This window comes from Setaria viridis, chromosome 9 (genome assembly GCF_005286985.2).
Source record: "Setaria viridis chromosome 9, Setaria_viridis_v4.0, whole genome shotgun sequence".
NCBI classification, from domain to species: domain Eukaryota; kingdom Viridiplantae; phylum Streptophyta; class Magnoliopsida; order Poales; family Poaceae; genus Setaria; species Setaria viridis.
The window spans coordinates 1,506,516-1,531,397 of NC_048271.2; the positions used below are offsets into that span (position 1 = coordinate 1,506,516).

Consider the following 24,882-nt stretch of genomic DNA (forward strand, 5'->3'; position numbering starts at 1 on the left):
TAACCAATGTATCATAGAGTCAGCTGAAGAAAAAAGAATAAGGAATGCTGTGTGAAGTATCAAGTAGTATATCACATTATCACATTATCACATCAAAAATCACTTGAGTTTTGGGGGAGAGTCACCTCACACCACACGCACACATATATATGCAACCAATTTTTTTTCCCCAAAGTAAATCCAGCTCCGAGTTTCAGAAATCACGCACGCATACGTTTCGGTCTTTCTTGGCGAAGAGGCCGCCCAAGTTGAACCCGCCACCGCTGCCGCCGTCGCCGCTGCTGCTGGCAGGTTTCTTGCCGCCGGACGTGGTGACGTTTCAGTCTTTCTTGGCGAAGAGGCCGCCCAAGTTGAACCCGCCACCGCTGCCGCCGTCGTCGCTGCTGCTGGCAGGTTTCTTGCCGCCGGACGTGGTGCCGCCCCGCGGCTTGGCGCGCGAGGCGGCGGCCGGCGCGCCGTCGACCTTGTTGAGGAGCGGGTCCGTCTCGACGAGCTGGTCCTTCTTGAAGATGGAGCTGAAGATGAAGTCGACCAGGCTCTTCTCCTCCTTGGCCGGCGCCGGGCTGCCCCTGGTGGCGGCCGGCACGGCCAGCACAGACCGCCGCGGCCGCCTCCTGGCCGCGGCCGCCGAAGACGATGCCGGCGCCACGGCCGCCACGGTGCTGCCAAAGCCCACCGACGCCATTGTAGCTAGCTTCTTGCAGCAACGAATTGGGAAAGAAATCGGAAATGTATGATGCGCCGCAGCTCTGCGGCTTCTCCGATCGATTTCGTGAGGCGGCAAGAGGCGGGCGGGTATATAAGCGGGCGTGGTGATTGGGTGGTGATTGGTCGTGATGGGGAGGGCGAGGCGGCCACAAGCGGCTTATCCGCATGGAGCTGGAGCGCGTCCACCACCGGCCGGTGGGGTGGAGACGTGCCGCGGCCGCGCGCGCAAGAGGCGAGCCGATCGGGCCGTGGTAACGGTGTGGAGGTGGACGCGGTTGGGCCACGCACGGTGGGCGAGGGGGATTCGGGGGCCTTTTGTGACCGCTGGCCGGGCGGCGGGTCCAAGTGGCGCGGGCCGCGTGAGCGTGACAGGTGTGTGCTTGCCTGCTTGGTACGTAGTAGGGCCACCACCAGCTTTCATTTGCCTTTTCGTCTCGTCTTCAACTTGACGAGTGCGACGCGGCCATTTAGGGGGAGATTCGTCTTGTTTTCAACTTGAACCTTTTGCGTTTGTCGAAAAAAAGGTTGGTTTCATTTATGTGAGGATTCAGGACGCAGTGTCGTGTACTTGTCAAGTGGGTGTTGAGCTTTGCCAATTGTTTAGGGAGTCCAGGGGTGGTCATTCGATGAAGGTTTATGAGCAAAATTACCTAAACACTGTAGCATGCAGTGGAGATTACACAATAGCAGGAGGGCCATGGCCCACCTTGACCCCAATGAAGCTTCGCCCCTGATTGTCGCTACGGTTTCTCTACGTTCTGCCTTAGAAGTGTAATCCTAAGGATATTAACCATAAAGGTATACTTTAGGTAAATCCCTACCATTTTTGTAAAACGTCAAATATAACTTGAGAAAGAGATGACACATTGTTCTTCCTTCTACCTGTAGGTCTTTGGCTCTTGAAAAGGTAAATGTCCAGTTTGCGCTTCCATCCACTCCCTCTATCCGTTTCTGGATTTCTCATTAGTCAAATTTTTTAAATTTTGACCATCAATACTAAAAATTTTATAAAGATTACTAACGTATAATGTTAATTGATTCATCATGAAACCAACTATCGTAATATGTAACTCTTTCTATTTAAAAAAATTTACTTTTATATATTTTATTGGTCAAAGTTGCATATGGAAGGTTGTGCCAATGTCCTAAAATGCTTTGTATTTGTGAATGGAGGTAGTATCTCTAAGGCTATTTTCAGTGGGAGTTTTATGGGCATTAAATTTCATACCACATTAGTAATTTTGCTGACTTGGCAATGTCTTTATAAGGAGAAAGAATGGAGAATTTCATCATATGTGAGATGAGTTCCATCCTCATGACACTCAACAGCCATGATTACCTAGTTTCCAATCTCTGTAACAGTGCAATGAAACTGTACATTGAGACTGGCCTAAAGCAATACTTTTCCCATCTAGAATCACAACCAAGACATTTCGGTCTTTCCAACACTAAAATTTACCCACCCTGTGTCCAAATTGGAGCTTTAAGCTCTAGCATATATAGTAGATTAGAGCCGTTTGTCACTCTATGGGAGCTGGGTGATCGCCCCCACGTCAGGTCCACCACCTAGGGACATATGTTCCTTGAAGTTCTTTTTGACTGATCCCTTTGGTTTTCGCCACCAGAGAAAGTGTTGATCTAGTGGTGTGATGTACATCAAACAAGTTTCTCACGAGTTTTAGCAATGTGGATTTCAATTATGGACTAGCCGAGATAATACCCCTGCATTGCAATGGACCTCAAATAAGCAAAAAGGTTCTAGACACTAGGCTCCTATTTATCATACACCAATAAAATAATTTAAATCTAAACATTTGTATCATGACTTCATAAGGTGTGGAATATAATATCATAAAGCAGCAAATGCGATTAGGTTCATCCATATTAATTATTCACAGAAGATCCTTCATGCCAGAGTCATACATACAACGATTGCAATTGACCTTTTCCACCTATACACGTTGGAGGCCACCACATTTGCCACAAATGGATCATCTAGGCACAAACATTTTTGTCTTTTCCAAATTCTTTTTCTAGTGCCGCCAAAGTAACACATGATCTTGTTGGTGTTTTTTAGAGGTCATCTCCTTTTTTAGCAATGTTTTCCCTCGTATTTTCTTTTAGCCACTTTAGCTTTAAATACAAACTTGTCCTATGCTTTCTCTATGCTATTTGTATCCATCACTGTTTTTATAGCTATTGGCGCGTAATTAAAATTTTCCTTGGCAAGTATTTATTATGGAATAATTTTCTTCACACTATAGGGGTGTTTGGGAACACCATGCTAAACTTTAGCACCTGTCACATCGGATATTTGGATACTAATTAGGAGTATTAAATATAGTCTAATTACAAAACTAATTGCACAGATGGAGTCTAATTCGCGAGACGAATCTATTAAGCCTAATTAGTCCATGATTTGACAATGTGGTGCTACAGTAACCATTTGCTAATGGTGGATTAATTAGCCTTAATAGATTTGTCTCGCGAATTAGACTCCATCTGTGCAATTAGTTTTGTAATTAGCTTATGTTTAGTCCTTCTAATTAGCATCCGAACATCCGATGTGACCTTGCTAAAGTTTAGCATCTCGTATCCAAACGCCCACTATAAGAGTTGTTATGTAGTAGTACTAGTGTACTACCATTTTGCTTTAGTACTAGTGATATCTAAATATCTAAATGGAAACAATATACTACTTATCTACTCTTATGTCTATTGACCTTAGACGATCTAGGTAAAATATTGGAAGTTTTATCTTTCACATAAATTATAAGCAACAAAGTTAGCATGTGAACTAGAGGGTCAGATACTACATTATTGGAGGTTTTTTCTTCTTTTAACAACATTTTCCCCTCATTTTTTATGTGGAACTTGGTGTCCCATTAAAAAGAAAAACAGTAAACTATGGTAGCTTATTATGGACACTTTAGTTTTGCATATAATTTCTTTCAATAGCTATATGCTATCTGTATCTGTCCTCGTCTTTTAGCTGATTTTTGTTGGCGTAGTTGAAATAGTTTGTAAGTATCAATCTGTCTGCCCGTGCCACCAAGATTGGCACTGTGCAGAAGGTAATCTTGATAGTTCACAAAAGTTTCAACAAGCATGAGAACATACTTTCGATTCTTCTTCAGATGTCTGTAACCACAAAATCGAATAGTTTTACAAAGTTTGCTATTTATCAACAAGCCTAATAAAGTTCCCGGGTTTTATTCATCTCCCAGTGGTAATATCTATAATATATGGAAGCGGCAATGTTTATAAGGGTCGTGCTCCATTAATCATCAGAGATATATTATAATTCGCGAATCACATTCTATCTCATTAAAAGTTCATTAGAATCTTAATTCTTGTCATATCCAATATACCAAAAAAAAAGAGTCCATCATTTTGACTTGATAGGATTTAGCTTGTAGCCATATCTTACAATTATAGTGTTGAGAATTTAGATGACAAAAAATTACCCAAAGACATCGTAGATCATTATTATGAACTTGGATCGATGCCTCTAAGATTGGCACTTGGCATATGGTAATCTTGATAGTTCACCAAAGTTTTCAATGAGCATGAGACAACATACTTTTGATTCTGAGGGTGTTTGGTTGCTGGCCATAGCATACTACGTCAATCTGTGACACGCCACCTCCTTTTTAGACAGCTGCTTGGTTGGTTGCTAGGTTTTGACGCCGTCAGAGCTTTTAGTTGTTTTCTAGTGCAAATTTTCACTGCATCTGTGGTGTCGTTTTTTTTCACCACCACTTAGGCACCACTGCAAGTGCCGCATGGTAAACCACAGCTCCGAACCAAACATACTCTCTACTTTTAAATGCGTGTAAGTACAAATCAATAACATGCCTAACTAGTTGCCGTGATTTTATTCATCTCCCTTATAAATGTTTAGGCAGAGAAAAGATACACAGCTCAAGTAGCCCAATAGCAATATCTATAACAGACACGACAATACATGTAATGGATGCGTTACCGTAATCATCACATATATATTATATTCCACAAATCAATTTCTATCTTTCTCATTGAAAGTTCACTAGAAATCTTGATTCATCTCAAATCCTATACCACAAGACTCCATCATTTCAACCATACAACCCCAAAGAAGGGAGTGGAAGCACTTATGATGATTCATGCCAAAGGCACATGGTGAGCCTGCCGATTTAGGAAGCCAGTCACCGCTAGAGCGCCGCCCCTCTCAGGAACACATCCCCGAAGACAGCGAGCCAAAAAAGAAGGGAACAGTAAGGACGCCACCCCGGGCGCGAAAAGCCCCCCTCCAAAACCACGCCGCGCCGCAGCATTCCCGCGAACACCTCGCCGGCGGAGGCGGAGGCCGCCATGGTCGGGTCCGACGTCCCTCCCGGCGGGCCCGGCGCGGCCCCGGGGTCACCGGAGCATTCCAGGAAGCGCAAGGGCGTCGCCGCGACCGCGGAGGAGGACGCGGCGGCGGCGTCGGCCTCGACGAGGCGCGCGACGCGGAGCTCGGCGTCGGCGCTGGTGGACGGCGCCATGGCGTGGGCGCGGCGCGCGGCCGCGGGAGCGCTGTGCGGGCGCAACCGCGGCATCGTCGACGACGACGAGAAGCTGGCGGTGATGCTGGCGCTGCGCCACATGCGCTCCGAGGTCGACCCCGACGCGCCGTACTCGAAGGTGAGCATTCTTTCCTGGCTGCGCCGCGGGGTTTTTTCTTCTTCGACGCGTTCGAGTTCTTGGGATTTGCGTAGAAGAGGATCGCCTGGTGATTAATCGGTTTCGCAGTGCCATTGTCTATTTTTCGATTTTTGTTGTTCCATGGATAAAACATTGGCGGTGTTTTTAGGCTTGCCGTAGTTCCGCTCAAGAAAGGTTCGTGAATGGGGAATTCCGCCATTGCGGTATCTCTGACTTGACACCATTGCATGCTTCAGTGTCTAGCTTCGTAAAGCCGTATCTTCAGTGCGAGATTTGCGGTTGTTTGGATGGAAATTGGTTAGTCTGCGTCTTCCATTTCTTGTGTCAGATTCTGTGACCGAATAGGACACGGCATTGCTAGCAGGGCCAAAGATTCGTGTAGTTAACGTTGGAATTAGAGTGCCTCTTACCATTTATTCTTGTTAGTTCTGTTAGTGTTTGATCTGATAGAGGCTGATTCTTGAGCATGCTTATAATGATCGAATGCAGTGTGTTGTTATTAATTTTCCATGTTATCATGATGGAATCTTCATGGTTCTCATGTCAACATTATGTTTACAATGATGTGAGTTGGTTTTATGACTTGAAGTTGACTGGAGGCTGTGGTGATTAGTGTGTCTGTTAAGGATATTGTTAAATTGTTGCCATGTATTATCAACTTCTGCTGCACTTGTGCCCTGTCATTAATGATGTTTCACTGTTACGTTGGTTGAGATTTCTGATGGTGTCGTTAATGCTATTTCGCTATTTCCTTGATTGAGATTTCTGATTGTGTCACACGACATGATACGCCTAATTCTTGGTAGTAGTTAGTATACTGGAAAATGATGCATTGCTAGTTTTATTGCCACCCTAGTTGTCAATGTTGCAATTGGTCAGGATCTATAATGACTTTGTAGGAGGAACTTTTTTTTTTGGCTTAGTTATGTTATGGTTAGATTTTTCATCAGTTATGTAGAAAGAGGAGCTTGCACTCATTCGGGCAAGACATTGTTCCTTTATGGTTTATCTCTATCATTTATCTTGTGTCCTTCTCTGATGCTTAAGTAATGATGAACACAGAAACAAAACAAAGAGCCGTGGCTGTGTAGGAAATTATATTATCTTCTGTTAACTCCATTCTTATCTCATCAAAGTTTCTTGTAGTCAGTTTAGCAGAATTATTAGGAATTTGACAGGTCAATATGCACACATTCATTCTGATGTTAGCAATACATGAAAACGCTATAGATGATCGATGTCCAGTTAAATCAGATGATTAAACACAAGTGTAAGTGCTTGTGTATCCCCCCTTTCAGATGTTAGCTCATAAGAACTTATTTGTGGTTATGCTTCAGGATATAGAGTATCGTAGCTGTGGACATGTGCTCCTAAGGTCATGCAGGGGTAGATTGGTCCTTAGGTTTGCTAAATTCTAAATTGTCATTAACAGTTCTATCATGGGTCTGAATCCCCAGTTCTTCTGACTGGTAGGTAGAATTTGTGTGTGAAATTGTTAAGACTGAACATTTTGCGCCCATATTTGCCATAAAAAAATGATACAATGCAAATGCTGCTGCCTAGGCCATTCTTGGTAAATATCTGTTGTTATTACTTCTTGGTACCTTCCTTTTCTCATCTATCATTTTTAAGGAAGAGTTTTGCTCAAGCAATTGTCTAATTCGCTTCTGCATGCTAACAGAAACAGAAAAGACTTCACAAACAAGGCACAAGGAGTTCCGGGAGGATAGCTGGTGACCTGAGTAACTTACCTAGTTTTCTTGAATCAACGAGGAAACGTATTGGGCTAGACGCTGTCATGTGTCAAGCTGCTATCCCTGAGTGGGTTAATGCCCCATCTGAGGAAGAGAAGGCTGAGTACAGAAATGATAATGAAACCTTACAAAAGATGGGCACGGTGGTCAGGCTGCCACCCATTGTGGAGCCACGGAAGACAAGGAAAGCAGTGGAAGACAAGAAAGCAGTGGATGACAAGTGTAAATGTTCTCATCCTGGATCTGAGGCCTGTGTAGGAGCTCATGTGAAAGAGGCCTGGAAGAGGGTCAAGTATCAATTGGGTGAGCCGGCTTTCAGAAACTGTGGGTTTGATGCAATGGGTGAGCGAGTTCTGAAGTTATGGACTGCAGAAGACAAGAAGAAACTTTCTGATATTGAGAGGTCGGTTCCTCAGAATAATCTTGAGGACTTCATGAACATTGCCTTGAAGCAGTTTAGGTCAGAGAGAACAAGGGATCTGTCCAAGTATTACTACAACATTTTTCTTCCAAGAAGATTGGCCAGCCTGAATAGGACAGAGGCTACAAATGCCAAAAATATAAGTCCAGATGATGAAGGCAACAATCAAGATGACGGCAATGATGTGCATCACTCTGAAGGGAAGAGTAAAGGCTCTGGATCTTCTTCCAAAAGGTAGCAATATCACGTGACCCTTTGAAAACCATCTTGCTAAAGAGCAGGAAACCTTATCATATGATTTGGGTGTATGTCAACAGTGTTAATTGGGGTTTCCATAATGATATTGCCGTATTGCACCTGTAAATTTCCAAACAGAGGGGACATAACCAGTAATGTAATAATATCCACAACCATATTCTCGATTCCCCTGCAAATGGTTATATTAAAAGGTGGCAGTCTAGCAGAGGTACTTGTCAATTAAGTATAGTTCACTGAAAAATAAAAAAATGGTTTTATAGGTGGATGGAGACTGGTTATTGTTTTCTATAATGATATAAACCCACATCAAATTATAATTTGATACTTATAAAAGGGAATGAGAGATCCAAATTTGTTCTGTTGATCCCCTAAAAAAATTAAGTTACAATTACACATTTCATTACCTGTCCTAGAAAATCACTTCAGGCAATTTATGAATCCTGTCTGTGTGCATGTAGATTGGTTAAATAGATTCTTGATAGTGATTTTGTTGCTGCAAATTTCAGTCTATTGTGACTGTTCTTTATGTCTTTCAATTGCATGTTGAATATGTCTTTTGCTCTTTGCTAGTGTGGTAATTTCGTTGAGGTTTCTTTGACAGGTCCAGGAAGTAGGAGAATTGAAAGAATTTGAGTTGGGAAGGCTGTCATTTTGCTGTGGAGGAAGAGGAAGTAGGAAAAACCTGAAATACCTTAGTTGCTTAGATAACAATTCTTTCTTTTCCTGTTAGAGTTGGTGTAGTCTTGCAGGTTACATATCTGACTATATGCAGTTAGTAGAAAAATCTTTCACTTTTGCCGCCTCTGGAAGTGAATGATTCTTAGGTATCGAACTGAAATCAGCTACCAGTGGGGAAACACTGGAGTGAACATATGTTGGTGAGTTAGTATACCATGTCTGTGTCCTATGGAGTAAATATGTTCATGAGTTGCTCCATTCTGTACCTACATACATGATACCGATTCGAGAATGAAAAACATGGTATAGAGATGCAGAGCTTACCAGATATCTTGGTCACAGTTTTGTGAATTGGTATGTCATGGAACTGAAATTTCGTTGAGGCGCTTGGTGGTGTTGCTAAATCTCCTTTTTTTCTCTCTCTCACTGTCTACCTTTGACGAGTCGCTATGTTCTATCATCATGTTCTTCTGGGAATTGTCACATGAATATCTAAGTTTATCATGTCATGCCTATTGGCAGAAGGTGGTATGCTAATTTCTCCCCTTATGGTCGATGAAGAGAGTCAAAATAATTATAGCCTATCTGTGGCTCTATTTGTATGCGATACAACAAGAATTATATATCTTGGAACCTGCACTTTGAGTGTTTAGTGTCCCAACTCTAGATAAGCTATGTTCTTTGATTAACTTGGGGCTTATGGATCATCCAATCCATGAACCAAATTAATCGATGAACGAGAGAAGGATGCATGGCCATGGCGGCCAGATCGCCGCAAAGGTAATCCATGTCAAGCTAGCATACCAACAACCGGCGCGATCCATCGGATGGAGGCCGCCGCCGCCGTAGTACGCGAGTGCGGCGGCAGCGCGGAAGAGTACAACCGCGAAGCGTAACGGCGCCGCGGAGCTCCACTGGCCCATGGAAGACTCCCGCGGCGGCGGCGCCACCGATGGCCCCGGCTCTCCGGCGGCGCCCTCGCCCAGACATTCAAGCGCGAGCCGTGGCCGGCCGGCCGTTGATCGGGTGCGCCGTGCGCGCCTCGATCCAACGGCCTGGATTGCTTGAAGTACTGTTTTTTCCCCCCTCAATGGTCGATCTCAGCATCTGAATGTACAATGTAGTGCAGCAGATGGAAAATCATTTGTGCGCTCTTACATTACAAGTCCGATTGATGTGGCTAAGTGGATACGCTTGCTAATTCCTCGCCGAAAAGGAAAACCATCGATGTGACTGATTTTGACAAAAAAAAAATCGGTTAAGAGTATTTGCAGAGAGCTAACAAAAGTTCATCATTCTCGTTTCCCTCTGTTCCTTCACTATAAATTTTGATTGCGAGTTTCGTTGAACTGGACCAGGAAAGTATACAGTTTCGTTGTCATATCCAAAAATTAACTCTACCAGATAACGTTAAACAATGATCCTCTGCATTTGTACTAATCTGACCAAGTCTGATTGCTCCGTCCGTACCAACCAAACCAGGACAGCTCATTGCATGTTCTTCGCTCTTCCTGGCTGACTGCTCAGAATGTTCTCCCATCTCGTAAAAAAAAAATGCTTCCTTCACATGCATACCCTGGACCAATTTTATTCCAACAGAATTCACACAACAATTGTTAAAACCAGGTCATGATCGTACCTTCTCAAGAAACCATTGGTGCTCTCAAGAAACGGACCAGAAATCAGCAATAATTCTGCAGGTCATCCGAGGCATGCCCGTTGACCCAGCAGCCACCGGACAGCGACGGCATCCATCCATGTCCCGTTCCGTTGAACAGCGTCGAGTCATCGCCCCCATATCAACGCCACAAGCAGTTGCAGGCCGAGGAGATGAAGCAGTCAGCGGACTCAGCACTGGATGAGAGCTTCCCCTCATGGCAGCGTCTCCAGCGGCGTCGAGGAGGCAGTCCACCACCACCAGCACGAGAAGGAGCGGTGAGCTCCACGGAGGCGCCGGCGCTCACGGCCACCGGCCTTCTTACGATCGTGGTGGGCGGGCGCCGTTCTCCCCAGATGTCTACAGCCGGCAGCTCTCTTCCTACAGCGCTCGGTCCTCCCAGGTGAGCCGGAGCGGCTCGTTCAAGGCGGCGGCGCAGCGGTTCGCCGGCGCGTTCTCCAGCTGCTTCGTGCCGCGGGTCCAGGTCAAGACCGAGGAAGAAGAGGAGGTGAAGAGCAGGGGGGCAGAGTGCCATGTCTCCATAGATTCAGGTATTCTTGCTTCTTGTTCCTCCCTCTTCTTCAGTAGGCTCCTTCTTGATGCTGACTTCTGTTGAATTGGGACTCGATGAAGCAAACTTCTCTGATTAAGTTTATAACACCAAACAAGCATTAAATTTTCAAATATGAAATCTGACTGTGGGGATTTATTGGCAAACTGAGTGCAGCAGGATCATGGCAAGAAGGTGGGCCGCTCACCGTTGCTGATTTATCCAAGGCGACCTCAAATTTCAGCGAAAAGAACATAGTGAAGCAAGGAGGTTCGAGCACCATGTACAGAGGAAAACTGAAGGATGGGTCTCAGATTGCCGTCAAATGTGTCAGAAAGGTTAGGAATGTGAAGAACATGCATATTTCTGCATTGTTCACACAGCATGCTAAATTGCAGGACAAATAGATTTGTTGTAATTAACTAGCTCTTCTGTTGCCGCAGTTGAATGGTCAGTATCTAACAGCAGAACTCTGGAGGGAGCTTGAGACTCTTCAGAACATTGAGCATCAGAATCTGGCGAGGTTCCTCGGTTTCTTCGAGCGCAGCAATGACAGTCTGATTGTCCTCGAGTACGTCAGCAATGGCTCCTTGAGGGAACACCTGGATGGTATGCATAATGCAGCGATCATCCTGTTGATGATGCAACGTTTTTCATCCATATGCTTAAATTTGCAATATACCAGTACTAAAAAAAATGATCTGTTATCACATAGTATCAGAATCAAAGTAGTAGTACTTTATGTCTCTCTAGGAGGATACTGATCCATTTTGCAAATGTGAAAAACCGCAGAATCCTGCGGAAATGGTTTAGAACTCACGCAGCGGCTCAACATCGCCATCAACGTTGCTCATGCTATCACCTATCTGCACGAGTACAAAGGTATGAACTCTATTCGGTATATGTTCTTCGATCAAACGGTGACATGATCGTTGTGAATAAATCAGTGAGGTAGAGAAGGAATTATTCTACAAGGAGAAGGAGAAAGGGAAAGCAGGGGATGTTCATCCGTTCTTCCGCGAGCAGCGAGGTTGCGAGAGGCTTAGAATCCGGCCAACAGCGGCGCCACGGAGCTCCATTAATTCGTCGGGCCCATGGCGGACGGAGGAGCGGCGCGCCGTGCCCTTCCTGGTCTGTCTATCGCCGGTGGACACGGACGGCGGCGTCGCCTCGCTCCTGCTACGTGGTGATGATGAGCTCCATAATCGCTCGTATTCCTGCATCGGGCAAGGGCTGCCCTGCTTCGTCGCCGAGCTGCCCCCATTGGGCGGATGAGACGGAGAGGCTCAGCGAAATACGGCGGGCGAGAGGAAGAAGACCTGGTTTTACAAGATGGCCCTTTAAATTTACAACATACACCCTAATTTGGATCGGGATTAATAGTCACGATCCGATTATTTGCACAAAGCCCCCTACTTTTTTCAAAAGACCCCCTAATTTGGATCGCGATCAATAATCGCGATCCAATCTTTTTGCATACACCCCCCTGGTTCGGATCCCGGTTCTGCGCGGCGGCGGGATTCCACAGCGAGGCCCCGGGTCCATGGAGGCATCCGGTCGTGGTTCTCTGAAACTCACGTGATCTGATTTCGAGTTGCAGAGCACCCGATCATCCATGGAGGCATCCGGTCGTCGGTGGTGCTGCTGACCGACGCGCTGGAGGCGAAGGTAACCGGCTTCGGGCTGCTGGGAATGGCGGCCTCGGCCTCGGGCTCCGGCACGGGCTCAGGCTCCGACGCGACGCCGGCGAAGGGCGCCGCCGGGTACGTGGACCCGGAGTACCTGAGCACGTACCAGCTGACCGACAAGAGCGACGTCTACTCCTTCGGCGTCCTCCTCGTCGAGCTCGTCACCGGCCGGCCGCCCGTCGAGCGCTCCCGCGGCGGCGAGGCCCGGCTCACCACCAAATGGGTAAGATAAGAATCGAGTCGAGAATCTTAGACAGTAAAGACCATTAAGAGCTGCGATGCTCACGGGCCACGGCCATGGCGTGCGGTGCGATGCAGGCGGTGCAGAAGTGCAGAGGAGGGGAAGCCGTGGTGGCCATGGACCCCAGGATGCGGCGGAGCCCGGCGTCGGTGGCGGCCGTGGAGAGGATGCTGGCGCTGGCGGCGCAGTGCGTCGCGGCGGCCAGGAAGGACCGGCCGTCGATGCGGCGGTGCACCGAGCTGCTGTGGACCATCCGGAGGGAGTACCACCGCCGGGAGGAGCCGCGCTGCGCCGCCGTGGCAGAGGAACGGACCGACGAGTGGGTCCTCAGGTAGTTCGTAATAGCCAAACAGGGGCTGTAGTTGCTTGGATCGATTCGTTTGAAACTGTAACTAGCATGTAAGCTGTGGTTTCTGAACTTGCCTGCCAAATGGACTGCTCATATAGAAAGTTATAGATTCATCATGCACTTGCAGAGCTGCAGTGTGTAATGCTCATGCACCGAGAGTTTTTCATCATGTCAGGGAGAAGACTACCACTACCTAAACGAGTCATGCAGATTTTAAATTCAAGTTCCATGATTTTCAAAAACGTTTGATGTAACTCAAATAATAAGGTCACTGCCACGAGCCCAAAAATACAGATATACAGCATCAAAAGAACAGAACACTTCCGTTAGATATCCTTTGCAGATCAACAGATCAAGTGTTCCCTGGCAGGGGCAAGGCAACAAGAAATCAAGAATGACACTTCCAGGACCAAGAGCAACACTCAGCAGGCAATCTAGCACAAGATATGTATCTCAGTACTGTGACAATATGCTCAGGCTTCGGATGAGCCAAACTGATGCGTCACGACTCACCAGTTAGAAAGCGGCTCAAGTGTGTACAAAATTCTTCTGCAAAACTGAATGGATCTATTGTAAGACTACAATCCTTGAACTAGTTAACTGTTGGGGAGCAATAAATTGCAGGTTTCCTGTGCAGATTAAACTCCCCAGTATATTACAGTGTAAAACAAGGCAACAAGTCCCCCACCATGCGAATGTTGGGGATACTCCTAGCAGCTTCATCTGCTTCAATGGGGCCCTGGCATAGTCACTAGTCAATATTCCGTGAAAATGATGGCAATGGTGCACCTTCTTGGGGCCGTAAGATGACGAGAACACCAAACATCCCAAGCATTGGCAGTAGCACAAGCCATTTCAGCAGCTTATAGTAATGCATGTGGAAGGTGAGTGAGAACTCGTCAGAGAAATACAGCCCATTTTTATCGACCATCTCCACAAGCACAGTTCCAGTAGTTCTAACAGGAACGGTGGGAAGCATCATCCGTTGCTTCCCTGGTTGATGATACATGCTGCTCACCACGATGCGCCTATCTCCCTGATAGTTCCCGGGAACAAGTAAAGTTACCTGAAATTGAAATGCAAAACACAAGTAAAGTTAGCCACCGTATTTTAGCTTACTCGGTGAGGCTTTGGGCAGATAATATACCGTCACGTTATAAGGAGCTTGATTCCCATATGGCACCCTGTACTTGTCAACAATCTCAAACTCTAACCAGAAATTCTTGCCCTCTTCATCACGGAAGGTCCTGGAGCCATGCTTAACATAAATACCTTCACGGTTGTACCGATATGCAGCATTGTTCCTTCCTTGGTTTGATGATCTCCATTCCTACCATCAATTAGAATGAGAAGTTTGATCGAGAAAAAAAATAGAATAAGAAGTTTGCTCTCTATCATGCTGACCAAGTGTTTAAGGTTTAGACATCCAAAGATGGAATGAATAAAAAATCGTAAAGGAGATACGTGATTCTGACGTATCAAACAAGATTCAAGCATAAGTTGCAAAGGGTTAACCGAAAGATCAATGCTCTATCCGAGATGAGATAAACAATGTGAAGTAAAATGAAGGCCTACAAAAACAGATTGTCTACCTTGAGAGGATGGTGTGGTGAGGGAGTGGAAAAGCAGAAGACGTTGCCATTCATAGTGGTAACAATAAGATCAAGATCATCTCCGCCATCCACATTGTCAGCCAAAACCATAGTGTACCTGCAAGTTAAAGTGCAACAATCAGCTCATTTTATTGAAGTGCGGAACCCAATCCTCAACAATGATATCATATGCCTTGCCAAGCAAAGAAGAAATGACATACGAGGTTTCTCCAATGTCAACAACATCCGCACAGCCACTTGAGCCCTCAATCAAATATAAATAACCATCAAATGACGTCGTAGCAAGAGTTAACCCCTTTGTATTTTCTCCATGTTTGCTCATGTCGAGCAGTAGAACAGGACTCATGATTCTTCCATGTGCTCTATATGGGAAAGGTTGAATTTTTGAGCCATCCTTTCCACTAAGAACATAGATGTTTCCCGACACAGTTGGAACCACAACATCAGTGTGGCCATCTCCATTGACATCACCAACGGTAGGTCGCTGTCATCATATGATAATAATAATTATAATAATAATAAGATTACATTTTAAAAATTGTAGCCAAGGAACAAAAGATAAACAAAGCAAAGGAAATGCTCGGTGAAAGCATATGGCATATCTTCTTTTGGACTGAAACCCAGTTACAATGTTCTCAGTCAATTAGTCAAAACCTAGTGATAGGTTAAGTTTAATCCCAAATAGTAGAATATCTAAGTTAAACAATCTAAGCAAGATCCTGGATGTAGTATTGCCCTGAGTTAAACTAAGAATGCATCTTCAGCACATGCAGCAATTGCAGTGTGCAGATAGTCACAAGACAAGTGGTGCCTTGCTATACATTTTAGACACAAGGAATACTACAAAGCAACAATCCATCAACATCTTACAAACGAAATGAGTGAAACTTGCCTGTGGAATTGAACTCTTTAGATGCACTTCCCAGATTTCTTCTCCATCTGCAGTCCATGCAGCTACATTTCCATGGGAGTCAGTAGTAACCATCTCGATTTTGCCATCATCATTGATGTCCGCAGCAATGACTGGCGCATGGATCTCAGCCATCTCAAGGGGGAATTTGTTCCTAACTTTACCTAATTGACAAAATCATATAAATAGCTTAGCAACACACAGAGGGCAACAGGTATAAAGGATGGGAATTCATTGTATTCTGGTGAGGATTTCAGTCCAATGTTTCCACAGAAAAATAGCATGTTACAAAACTGATCTTGCCCCCTCCCCTCCCCTCCTGATCGAACATGAGAGTTGCGTGTCATTTCATTAAGAATTACCAAATAATGTACAAGTACAACACCACCCACAACTCAGTACAGACCAATATAAACTGATAATTACTTTTCCCTTTTATTTCAACCAATGCAATTTTTCTCGTAGACCAGCAAAAGCTTGATTCAACCTGGGCCGCTAATTTTGTTCAGTTTTCTTCTGTTTTACTAGAGAATAAATCGCTTTGTCCCATCTCTTTTTCCAATCCAGGGAACAAATCGTATTTTTCTTCCGAAGTGGTGGCTCAGCCAGGAACACAAACCAATGGGCGGGTGCACCCTACCCTTCACCAGAGTACATCATTAGCCCCCTTTTGTAACTACATCAATAAATAGCACTATTCTAGTTGAGAAGGCTATGATCTGGGAATTTGATATGCACAAAGTATAAGAAAACAACTCAGAACAGCAGCTTTTGGATTCAATCATTAATATTACGAGATAAAAACTTACCGCGGTGATCGATAACATAAAACAAGCCATATCCAGTTCCAACAAGGATGTCCAAATATCCATCACCATCCAAATCAACCACAGATGGAGAGGAATATACAAGTGCACGGAAATTTACAGATTTTGTGCTCAAATCAAGTTCTGCAGTCCATTTAACTTGCCGCGTGTCAAGGTTAAAGACAACTATACTGCTTGCAACATATTTTTCAACGTCAATTCCTTCGAGTTCTTTTGCATGTTCTGGGTTGTCATAATATCTGCCAACAAAGTCAACAAGTTAATTGTGTAACAAAGTCACACAAACAAAAAGTTCACAAAGTGTTCGTTTGTGATAGCAAGTTCTGTTAAGAAAACAGTTTCCAATCACAAAAGCAAGATTAACAAACACCTAACATTGGCACCAAATATAACACTGCAAAACTAACAGTCTAACACAACACCTACTTTGGTACATTTTTATTCACTAAAATCTGTGCATGCCAGTTTAGTAAAAGGAAAATATGAAATCTGGTGATAAAGCATGATTCAGGGAAAGAAAGGTTTGTTCTGAATCGGACCAACACATGATAATGGAGAAACAAAGTTTTGTGATTTTATTCTTGGGACACATATTGTACATTTACCACAGGATATAAAAACGCATGTGTTTCTTTTTCATGTTCAGGGTTACTCAAATTCAAATTCACATCGACAAACAAACAGTTTAAGTTAGAAACCCTATTATGTAACTACACCAAATTTATGTAACAGTTTAAGTCATAACAAAGAAGTCATGAGTAACTTGCACAGGATGTGTTTGTAGCAAAGAAAGAAGCCTTACTCAGGATCAAAGAAGTATGATACAGCAATCACCATTTCTTGTACACCATCTTTGTCGATATCTGCAATTACCTGCAGAAAGAATGTGGATAATAACTCAAATCTATTTATGAGATGAATAGAAAAACACAAGCAAAAGGAAATAGTGCTTCACATACTGGGGTGGACAAGATGTGGGCATCTATGCTCACATAATTTTCCGCTTTCTCATGTTCTAGCTCTTTCCAGTCCTCATCACCCCACATGGATTCATCAACATAGTCATCATAATCATAATTGTACTCATCAGGTAGATCTTCTGGATCACGAAATAAGTCAAATGATGCATCAGCATCTTCCTCTAGAGATTCATTATTTTCAACAGTGTCTGCCCCAGAATCACTTTCATGAGTTTTTGAGCTTCCTGTTTTGTCATCACTTTTATCATCTGTTTGAAGAAGGCGTCTCTGAGCATGTGATGTACTCTCTGCTGCAGTAGTCACACTAGAGATGTTCCCAGAATGAGTGTTGTTTACATCGTTCAACAACTCTGCATTCTCTTGGGCTTGGGTAGAATTAGGTTTTGTTTCAACTGAGTGTTGCTCAGATGCAATTTTCAGGGCCTCACCTCCCTGCATACTTCCTACAATGATAAATAAATAAATAACATCAAAATGGATGCTTCTTACATATTCTGCGTCAACAAAATGCTTAGATGCATTATCCACATCAGTCAGTATAGTTTGGTTACTGATAGAGCATGCATGTAACTCTTTTTCTCCTTAAAGCACGTTTTAATTTTTAGTTGATGACATCACACAGTTCTGCTGACTGAAATCAATGGAGCTACATGACTAGAAGTTAAGTTTTATCATAAGATGCAAAAAGAAGCAAAAGAAGACATTTCTCTCAATAAAGTAAGATAAAAGAGCGTGTTCCCATATCAGATTCTTGGATACCTGACTTATTTTGATCTATTGGAGGAGATTCCTTAGAAGCAGCCTCTTTGGCAATTGAACTGTCATGAACATCTGGATTGGAGCGGTCAACTGGATCTGGATTTAGCCCAACATACCAATCTTTATGTACTTTCCTACGAGGTACCTCAAGCTTGTCCATCATCATATAACCTGATACTCTACATAACAAACAAATAAATATCGCCACATTTTAACAGGAATACATAACATTGTCCTTCATAAAAGCTCCTTACCTAAAGAAATTTACCACACCATTGTAAGTTGCCAAAGCTATTTCCCGTACACCATCCTTGTCAATGTCATAAAGAAGAGGACTTGAATGAGCATTTGACTGATGAAATGCAGGCCATCCTGCAAAGCATACAGCAAATATATATTAACAAGAATAATGCACCAAACCGATTTCTTTTACCGTGTTATCAAGAGAAAATTGCTTAAAACTTCAAGAGCTAGAAGGATCTTAGGACATCACAGAAAATAACTAGGTACAGATGGAACTTCTTTTCAGAATATGAGCTAAGGATATAAAATGGCAATGGACCAATACCTGGCATTTTGTCACCATCAGTGCCTTCAAGAACTTCTAGGTAATGAACAAATGATGGCACCACTACTTCCAATTTTCCATCACTGCACAACAGAAAAAGGTTCATTGAGAGTGTGTCTACAATGAAATCTTGTAAAGGAAAATGCACTAAAACATTAACTGGAGAATGGGAAATATATGTTTGACAATTTAAAAATATTTTTTTTGTGAAAACTGCATATGGAATTAACTTGTCTGGTGGTTTGGGGAACAAAAAAATCAAATAAAGAAACAATATAATCTGGTCATGGCAATGCTGTAATTATTTAATTTTGCATATAACACTAATAGTGTGAAGTTGACGTTGTTTCAGTGAATGGCACAATAATTTCATCCACACATGAGCGAAGAAATAAAAGATATAAAATGATTAAGGTGATTTTTGCAGCAACAGCAGAGTACAGAGAGAGATATCTGACACAGATCTCCAGAGTAGGTGTGATGCTAAAGACAGACACCAAATTAATTGACAAATACTCCCTCTGTCCCAAAAAGAATGACTTTCTAGGATTTTTCAGACAGATTAGGGGTGAATGAAAAAGACGCATGTACCCTTAGTTAGTTCAGTTTGCATATAGAAAATGGATAAAATATGTTTCCATTTAATTATGCATGCACAAGATCAACGCACCATGCATAAGATTTAAATCCTAGAACATCATTCTTTTTGGGACAAATTTTGAATGACAAAGCATCATTCTTTTTGGGACGGAGGGAGTATATTTTACCTGTTGATATCAGCGATCAAGGGAGTTGCATAAATGCTGGAACTAACTTCAGTCTGCCATCTCAGCTCCACATGTTTCGGACATTTGCTCTTCAATAAAGCATCTTCATCTCTATAAGAATATATATAGATAAACTTCTTGAGTGCATAAAGCAATTCATAGAGATCAGCGATGGCCATTATTAATTAACTGATTTTAAGGTGTGGCTTTCAATTTACATAGTACTTAGACATGTCAAAAATCCTTACGACTATTGTAAAAAATCTTGTAATAAACAATGTACTTGTTAAAGTAACAACCCAAGCTCTAAGCCTTGCATTAAATAAGTACATAGTTTGCTCCTTGTTTGGCTTTAGCTCAGATTTCTATGTGCAGTGCAGCAAGTTTCAATTAAATGCAATTAAAACTCTGGTCAACACTAATAGTAAAATCGCTGAGATGATCTGAACAGGGAACAACAAGAATAGATGCTTACAGTTAGAAAGCTACATTCTCACAGGTTCAGTCGTAAATTTCTGATCAATCCCCAAACCTCAAGTGATATGCAGGTTTATCCACATTTACTTCAAATAGCTTTATAAGATCAGCTTTGGCTAGGTTGTGGTCATCGTGTGGACCTTAAGTGCACAAAAGAAGTTTCACCTTGTCAGCTCTTCATTCTAATTATTTTGTAGATTATGGATGGAATTGGAGGACTACAGTAGTTGCTATCTATTTTGGAATATGAGTAGAGCTAGTAGCAATTTCAAGCTACTCAAAACTGAACAGAACGCTCAAATCAGACAACAGTTGCTTGTTTCCATTTTCGAATAGAGTATTCAAACCTTTTAACTTTTATACAGATCAAATGAAAAACTAAGACTGCAATACTAGAATACAAGCAGGTGATCACTAGGCAAAGTAGGCATCTTCAACACCTGAATTGGTATCGGTATCACACTAGCACGGCAACCGCAAGTTTGTTAATTCCATCAACCGTAACGGCCCACGACAAGCCACATGAAACAACGAATCATGAAATCCGATCGCCCACGCTCCCAAGGATCCAGCAGCAATTCCAAATCTAGAGAGGCTCGTAAACCGCGGAGGGATAGAGGGTGGGAGGAGGGGAGGGAAAGCGCGCCGTGCTCACAGGTGCGGGTAGCCGAGCATGTCATCGCTGGCCTCGCGCTGCCGGAACTTGTTGGTGGAGTTCTTCGCCTCCTCCGCCGCGGCGCCGGCGACGCCCGCGCCGGCGGCAACGAGGAGGGCGCAGGCGGCGGCGACAGCGAGGAGGGGCCGCATCTGCGGATAAACCCCCAGCCCTCCTTAGGGCTCACGCGGCCGCGCCGGAGTGCTGGGAGGTGGGCGCGGGGAAGGGGATCTCGCGCGGCGTGCGACTGCGAGGGGTGGAGTGGTCGGAGCGGGCGAGCGAGCACGAACCAACTCGAAGCGAGCGGGGTGCGGGGTCGGAAATGTCAAAGGCAACGAGGGGTTCCCTGCAAAGTTACCGGTCAATGACTCATTGGCCAGATACGGTCCCTGACAGGTAGGCCCAGGCGATGAATTCTATGGACGGGACCGGCGTATTGGATCTGCCGCGAGCCCGCGATGGACATCTCACAAGTCCCAAAGATCGTTGTTGTGACGGAGACCAGCGGGGATCCGACGGTTCCGAACTCCTCTCAGATGACAGAATTTGGCGAGATGTGACGTGGTTCGACTCATGAATTTCGCAACGATAAGATGATTTGGATTTTGGGAGCGGCGAGAAGAACTTGTTACGACTTACGAGCGCGACGATCGTGGGTTAATTCGATATATTATGCTACTGTAAATATTTGAGTATGGAGAAATGTGAAATATATCGTTCTTTATTTGAGATGCACTATTTTGCCGTCGTAGTACTCACTTGATGCACTTGGATTCACGTGCACGCTCTACTACTTTTATATAGACAAAAATACCCATGTTACATCTCTACCCTCGTGGGACCTACACGTCATCCCCTTCCTTTTTCCTTTCTCCCCCATCCACATTCTTCCTCCAATGGAGGCTGCAACCACCTTGGCACTGAATCTGCCCAGCTTCATGCAAGTTTGACTTACCAAGCTCTAGCCCATCCTCGTGCATCACCTTTGTCCCTCATCTCCATCCCCGCGCTTACTCGTCCGCCACTACGATGCTCAAACTGTCCCCCATCCGTCCAGCGCAAGTGCCGCGCTCAAGGCTGTCCCCGATAGCGTTGGCAGAGGAGCATGAGGCAGAGAGAAGGTGACTTGGACAAGAGGCGTCGGTGTGCCCATGGCTAGGAAAGAAGCTATATGGTGAATGTAGGTGAGTCAAGAACACCAAATACGTGCAAAATGGCACGTCTCAAAGCAAAGAACGAATTGTAATGGTATTTTTCCAAATATACGAAATGTAATGGCAGTTTTCCTAAATAGGAAATTTGCAATGTCATATATCATTAACCCATAGATGACTGCTAAATGCTTAAGAAAGCCCAAACTCAAGAGTTAGCGTGCCTCAATTAAAAAAAAAGAGTTAGCGTGCGGAGCACAGGCGCCTGATGATTGGCGATCACTATGCAAGTGTTTGCACGGTCGCAATCTGCTAAGGGACCGAGCTAGGAACATCTCGACGGAAGAGCACATGGCTAATCGTATGATCTGGGCCAGCATAATGCTGAACAAATAAACAATCTAGAAGTTTTTTTTCGAGAATATAAACAATCTAGACGTCAGAACTAGTACAATGCATGTTACATGTCACTGCTCAAGTGCTCATGCTATGGGAAACCTGAGTTGACTTCGGCGATACTTGAAGAAGATGAACATCACACGCATTCATCACAAGGCAAAAACAGGGAAATGAGGAAAAGGACACTGTAAACAAGATCGAGGCCTGCATGAGTGTAGCAAGGAAACACAATAACTAAAACAACTTACGGTCTGTTCACTTCAGCTTATTCAGTCGGCTTATCAGCCACCAAACAGTATTTTCCTCTCACAACAAATCAGCCGTTTCAACTTTTCAATCGGTTTATAAGCAAAAGCGAAGAGGCCCTTAACCTCTCTGTTAAACTGCGATTGAAATCTCAAATCTGGCATCTCATCATGGTACCTTTTATTTTAATGGGAGGAAATTAATGGTGCATGCAGCTGAGGGTCGAACAAGCAAAAGCTCCCAGCTCATTGCCTTTGTCTTCATCTACCCAGCGCTGCGTCCCACAGGGCATCTGCCTCCTGAATTTGTTGGCTTCCCTGTCGGGCTGGCCTCTTTAAATCCACGACCCACCCACACTCCCATGCTTGGCGCACAGTGCTCGGCATCTTCTCCGCTCCCCCCACACTGATCACACTCAAAGCAAGCAAGGAGAGGAGGGACGCGAAATGGCGAGCAAGCCGGTCACCGTCGGCGACCTCATCCACCGCGTCGCCTCCTCCTGCCTCTCCAACCGCCTCCCCTGCAACTACACCATCCGCGACTCCGTCGACAGCGATCTGGACGAGGACGACGACCCGTTCGCCGATTTCGCCGATGCCGTCTCCAGCAGCGACAAGTGCCGGCGGTCCCCCTCCGCGGCGGAGGCGGAGGTGGAGGGGGAGGAGGAGGAGGAGGAAGAGAAGCTCAAGATCTGGGAGGAGGGGCAGCAGGAGGAGCGGAAGGTGGCGGCGGCCAAGGGAGCCGAGCGCGCCCGCGACGCGGAGGCGCTGATGGCGGAGGTGTTCGACGCGGTCTCCGGGGTGCGGCGCGCGTACGCCGCGCTCCAGGGCGCGCACTGCCCCTGGGACCCCGACAAGATGCGCGCCGCCGACGCCGCCGTCGTCGCGGAGCTCCGCCACCTCGCGCGCCTCCGCGACCGCTTCCGCCGCTCCGCCGCCGCGGGCCACATCCCGCGTCCCAACCCCTCGGCGCCGCCGCTCCGCGAGGCCGTCGCGCCGTACGAGGCCGCGCTGGACGACCTCCAGCGCCAGCTCCAGTCCAAGCAGGCCGAGGTGGACGGCCTCAAGGAGAAGCTCGCCGCCGCCGCCAGCCGCCGCAACGGGCGCCACCACCCGTCCAAGCAGAACGGCCCCGGCGGCGCGCCGACGGCGGAGCTCTTCACCACATGCGCCGAGCAGGCCCGCGCGGCGACGCGGGCGTTCGCGGGGCACCTCCTCCACCTGATGCGCGCGGCGGGGGTGGACGTCGCGGCGGCCACCCGGTCCCTCACCAAGATCCCCGTCCCCTCCCCGCAGCTGGCCAAGCACGCGCTGGAGGCGCACGTTACCCGCTCCCTCCTCGGCGGCTTCGAGCACGAATCCTTTTACCTCGACGGCTCCCTCTCGTCGCTGCTCGACCCCGCCGCGTTCCGGCGGGAGCGGTACGCGCAGTTCCGCGACATGCGCGGGATGGAGCCCGCGGAGCTCCTGGGCGTGCTCCCGACCTGCGCCTTCGGCCGCTACGCCGCCACCAAGTTCGCGTCCCTGCTCCCGCCGCGCGTGGAGGAGGCCATCCTGGGCGACGGCGAGCACCGGAGGGTGGTGAACGGCGGGACGCACCCGCGGACGCCGTTCTACGGGGAGTTCCTACGCGCCGCCAAGGCCGTGTGGATGCTGCACCTGCTGGCGTTCGCCCTGGAGCCGCCGCCCAGCCACTTCGAGGCCGGCCGCGGGGCCGAGTTCCACCCGGAGTACATGGAGAGCGTGGCCGGCGGCGCGCCCCCGCGCGCCTGCGCGGGGATGGTCGTCGGGTTCGCGGTGGCGCCCGGGTTCCGGCTGGGGAACGGCGCCGTCGTGCGCGCCCGGGTCTACCTCGTGCCGCGTGGTGGCCGACCGTGACAGGCCGACGCACGGCGCAGCGCCGCGGGGCACGGATCGATCACCTCCGATCGGTCGTTGGTGGGTGCCATGCTGGAGCTGGAGTAGCTGCAGCTCATTGGTGAAGAACAGTGGTAGTGTTAGTACTGTACTAGTAGCTCCGTAGACTTTCACTGCTGCTGCTTAAATCTGGATTGCCTTTTTCTCTCTGAAGTATAATCACCCATGTGTAGGAGGACTTGTTGGAATTGAATGTGTCGTCATCGTTCGGTAATCACCAGTACCGTTTCCTGATTCACATTAGTGGTCGGTAGAAATGGCTAGGCAAAATGGCCGTTTTGGTCCTCAACTTTATCCGAGGGTTGAGTTCGTCCCTCAACTTTTACATCGGTCAATCAAACTCAAGATGAATATAGCGTGAAGAAACTAATGCAAAAAGTCCTTTTTTCCCTTCGTACTTCGTTCCCTTCTCAATTTCCTTACTGCACCAGGAACCCCGATGAGCGGACTGCCTTCAGTGTCTGCAGGCATTGGCGCGGCAGGCCACGGTGTCATGCAGCGGTGACTGGTTCGGCTGGGTCCGGGGCAGTCGGGGGCGGCAACGTGTTCATCTACGGCTAACCGCGGTTCACAATCGCCTACGGCATCTCCGCACCGGCAAGTGCTGGCAGCCCGGCAGCCATC

General features: G+C 46.2%; 5 protein-coding genes and 1 pseudogene across 5 annotated transcripts; 4 read left to right on the top strand and 2 right to left on the bottom strand.

Moving 5' to 3' along the window:
- Window positions 1-52: 52 nt before the first annotated feature.
- LOC117836019 (uncharacterized) lies at window positions 53-995 on the bottom strand. The gene has a single exon (XM_034715376.2). The coding sequence runs from the start codon at window positions 683-685 to the stop codon at window positions 320-322; it is 366 nt and encodes a 121-aa protein (XP_034571267.1). The 5' UTR covers window positions 686-995; the 3' UTR covers window positions 53-319.
- Window positions 996-4,853: 3,858 nt separating this feature from the next.
- Window positions 4,854-5,585, top strand: LOC140220089 (uncharacterized). Its single transcript, XM_072291100.1, has 2 exons — window positions 4,854-4,869; window positions 4,970-5,585. Exons 1-2 carry the CDS (start codon window positions 4,854-4,856, stop codon window positions 5,467-5,469), a joined length of 516 nt encoding a protein of 171 aa, XP_072147201.1. The 3' UTR covers window positions 5,470-5,585.
- Window positions 5,586-6,937: 1,352 nt separating this feature from the next.
- LOC117838995 (uncharacterized) lies at window positions 6,938-8,828 on the top strand (annotated as a pseudogene).
- Window positions 8,829-10,114: 1,286 nt separating this feature from the next.
- LOC117837785 (calmodulin-binding receptor-like cytoplasmic kinase 2) lies at window positions 10,115-13,159 on the top strand. Its single transcript, XM_034717546.2, has 6 exons — window positions 10,115-10,713; window positions 10,890-11,050; window positions 11,156-11,321; window positions 11,505-11,594; window positions 12,313-12,623; window positions 12,719-13,159. The coding sequence occupies exons 1-6, from the start codon at window positions 10,380-10,382 to the stop codon at window positions 12,974-12,976; spliced, it is 1,320 nt and encodes a 439-aa protein (XP_034573437.1). The 5' UTR covers window positions 10,115-10,379; the 3' UTR covers window positions 12,977-13,159.
- A 266-nt stretch (window positions 13,160-13,425) lies between these two features.
- LOC117837784 (protein DEFECTIVE IN EXINE FORMATION 1) lies at window positions 13,426-20,830 on the bottom strand. Its single transcript, XM_034717545.2, has 13 exons — window positions 20,547-20,830; window positions 19,415-19,525; window positions 18,648-18,730; window positions 18,334-18,451; window positions 18,080-18,258; window positions 17,300-17,763; window positions 17,143-17,213; window positions 16,323-16,579; window positions 15,496-15,677; window positions 14,804-15,087; window positions 14,583-14,700; window positions 14,138-14,320; window positions 13,426-14,056 (listed from the first exon to the last, which is right to left on the bottom strand). Exons 1-13 carry the CDS (start codon window positions 20,696-20,698, stop codon window positions 13,742-13,744), a joined length of 2,517 nt encoding a protein of 838 aa, XP_034573436.1. The 5' UTR covers window positions 20,699-20,830; the 3' UTR covers window positions 13,426-13,741.
- Window positions 20,831-22,577: 1,747 nt separating this feature from the next.
- LOC117837787 (protein GRAVITROPIC IN THE LIGHT 1) lies at window positions 22,578-24,472 on the top strand. Its single transcript, XM_034717549.2, has one exon. It carries the CDS (start codon window positions 22,789-22,791, stop codon window positions 24,217-24,219), a length of 1,431 nt encoding a protein of 476 aa, XP_034573440.1. The 5' UTR covers window positions 22,578-22,788; the 3' UTR covers window positions 24,220-24,472.
- The last annotated feature ends 410 nt before the right edge of the window (window positions 24,473-24,882 follow it).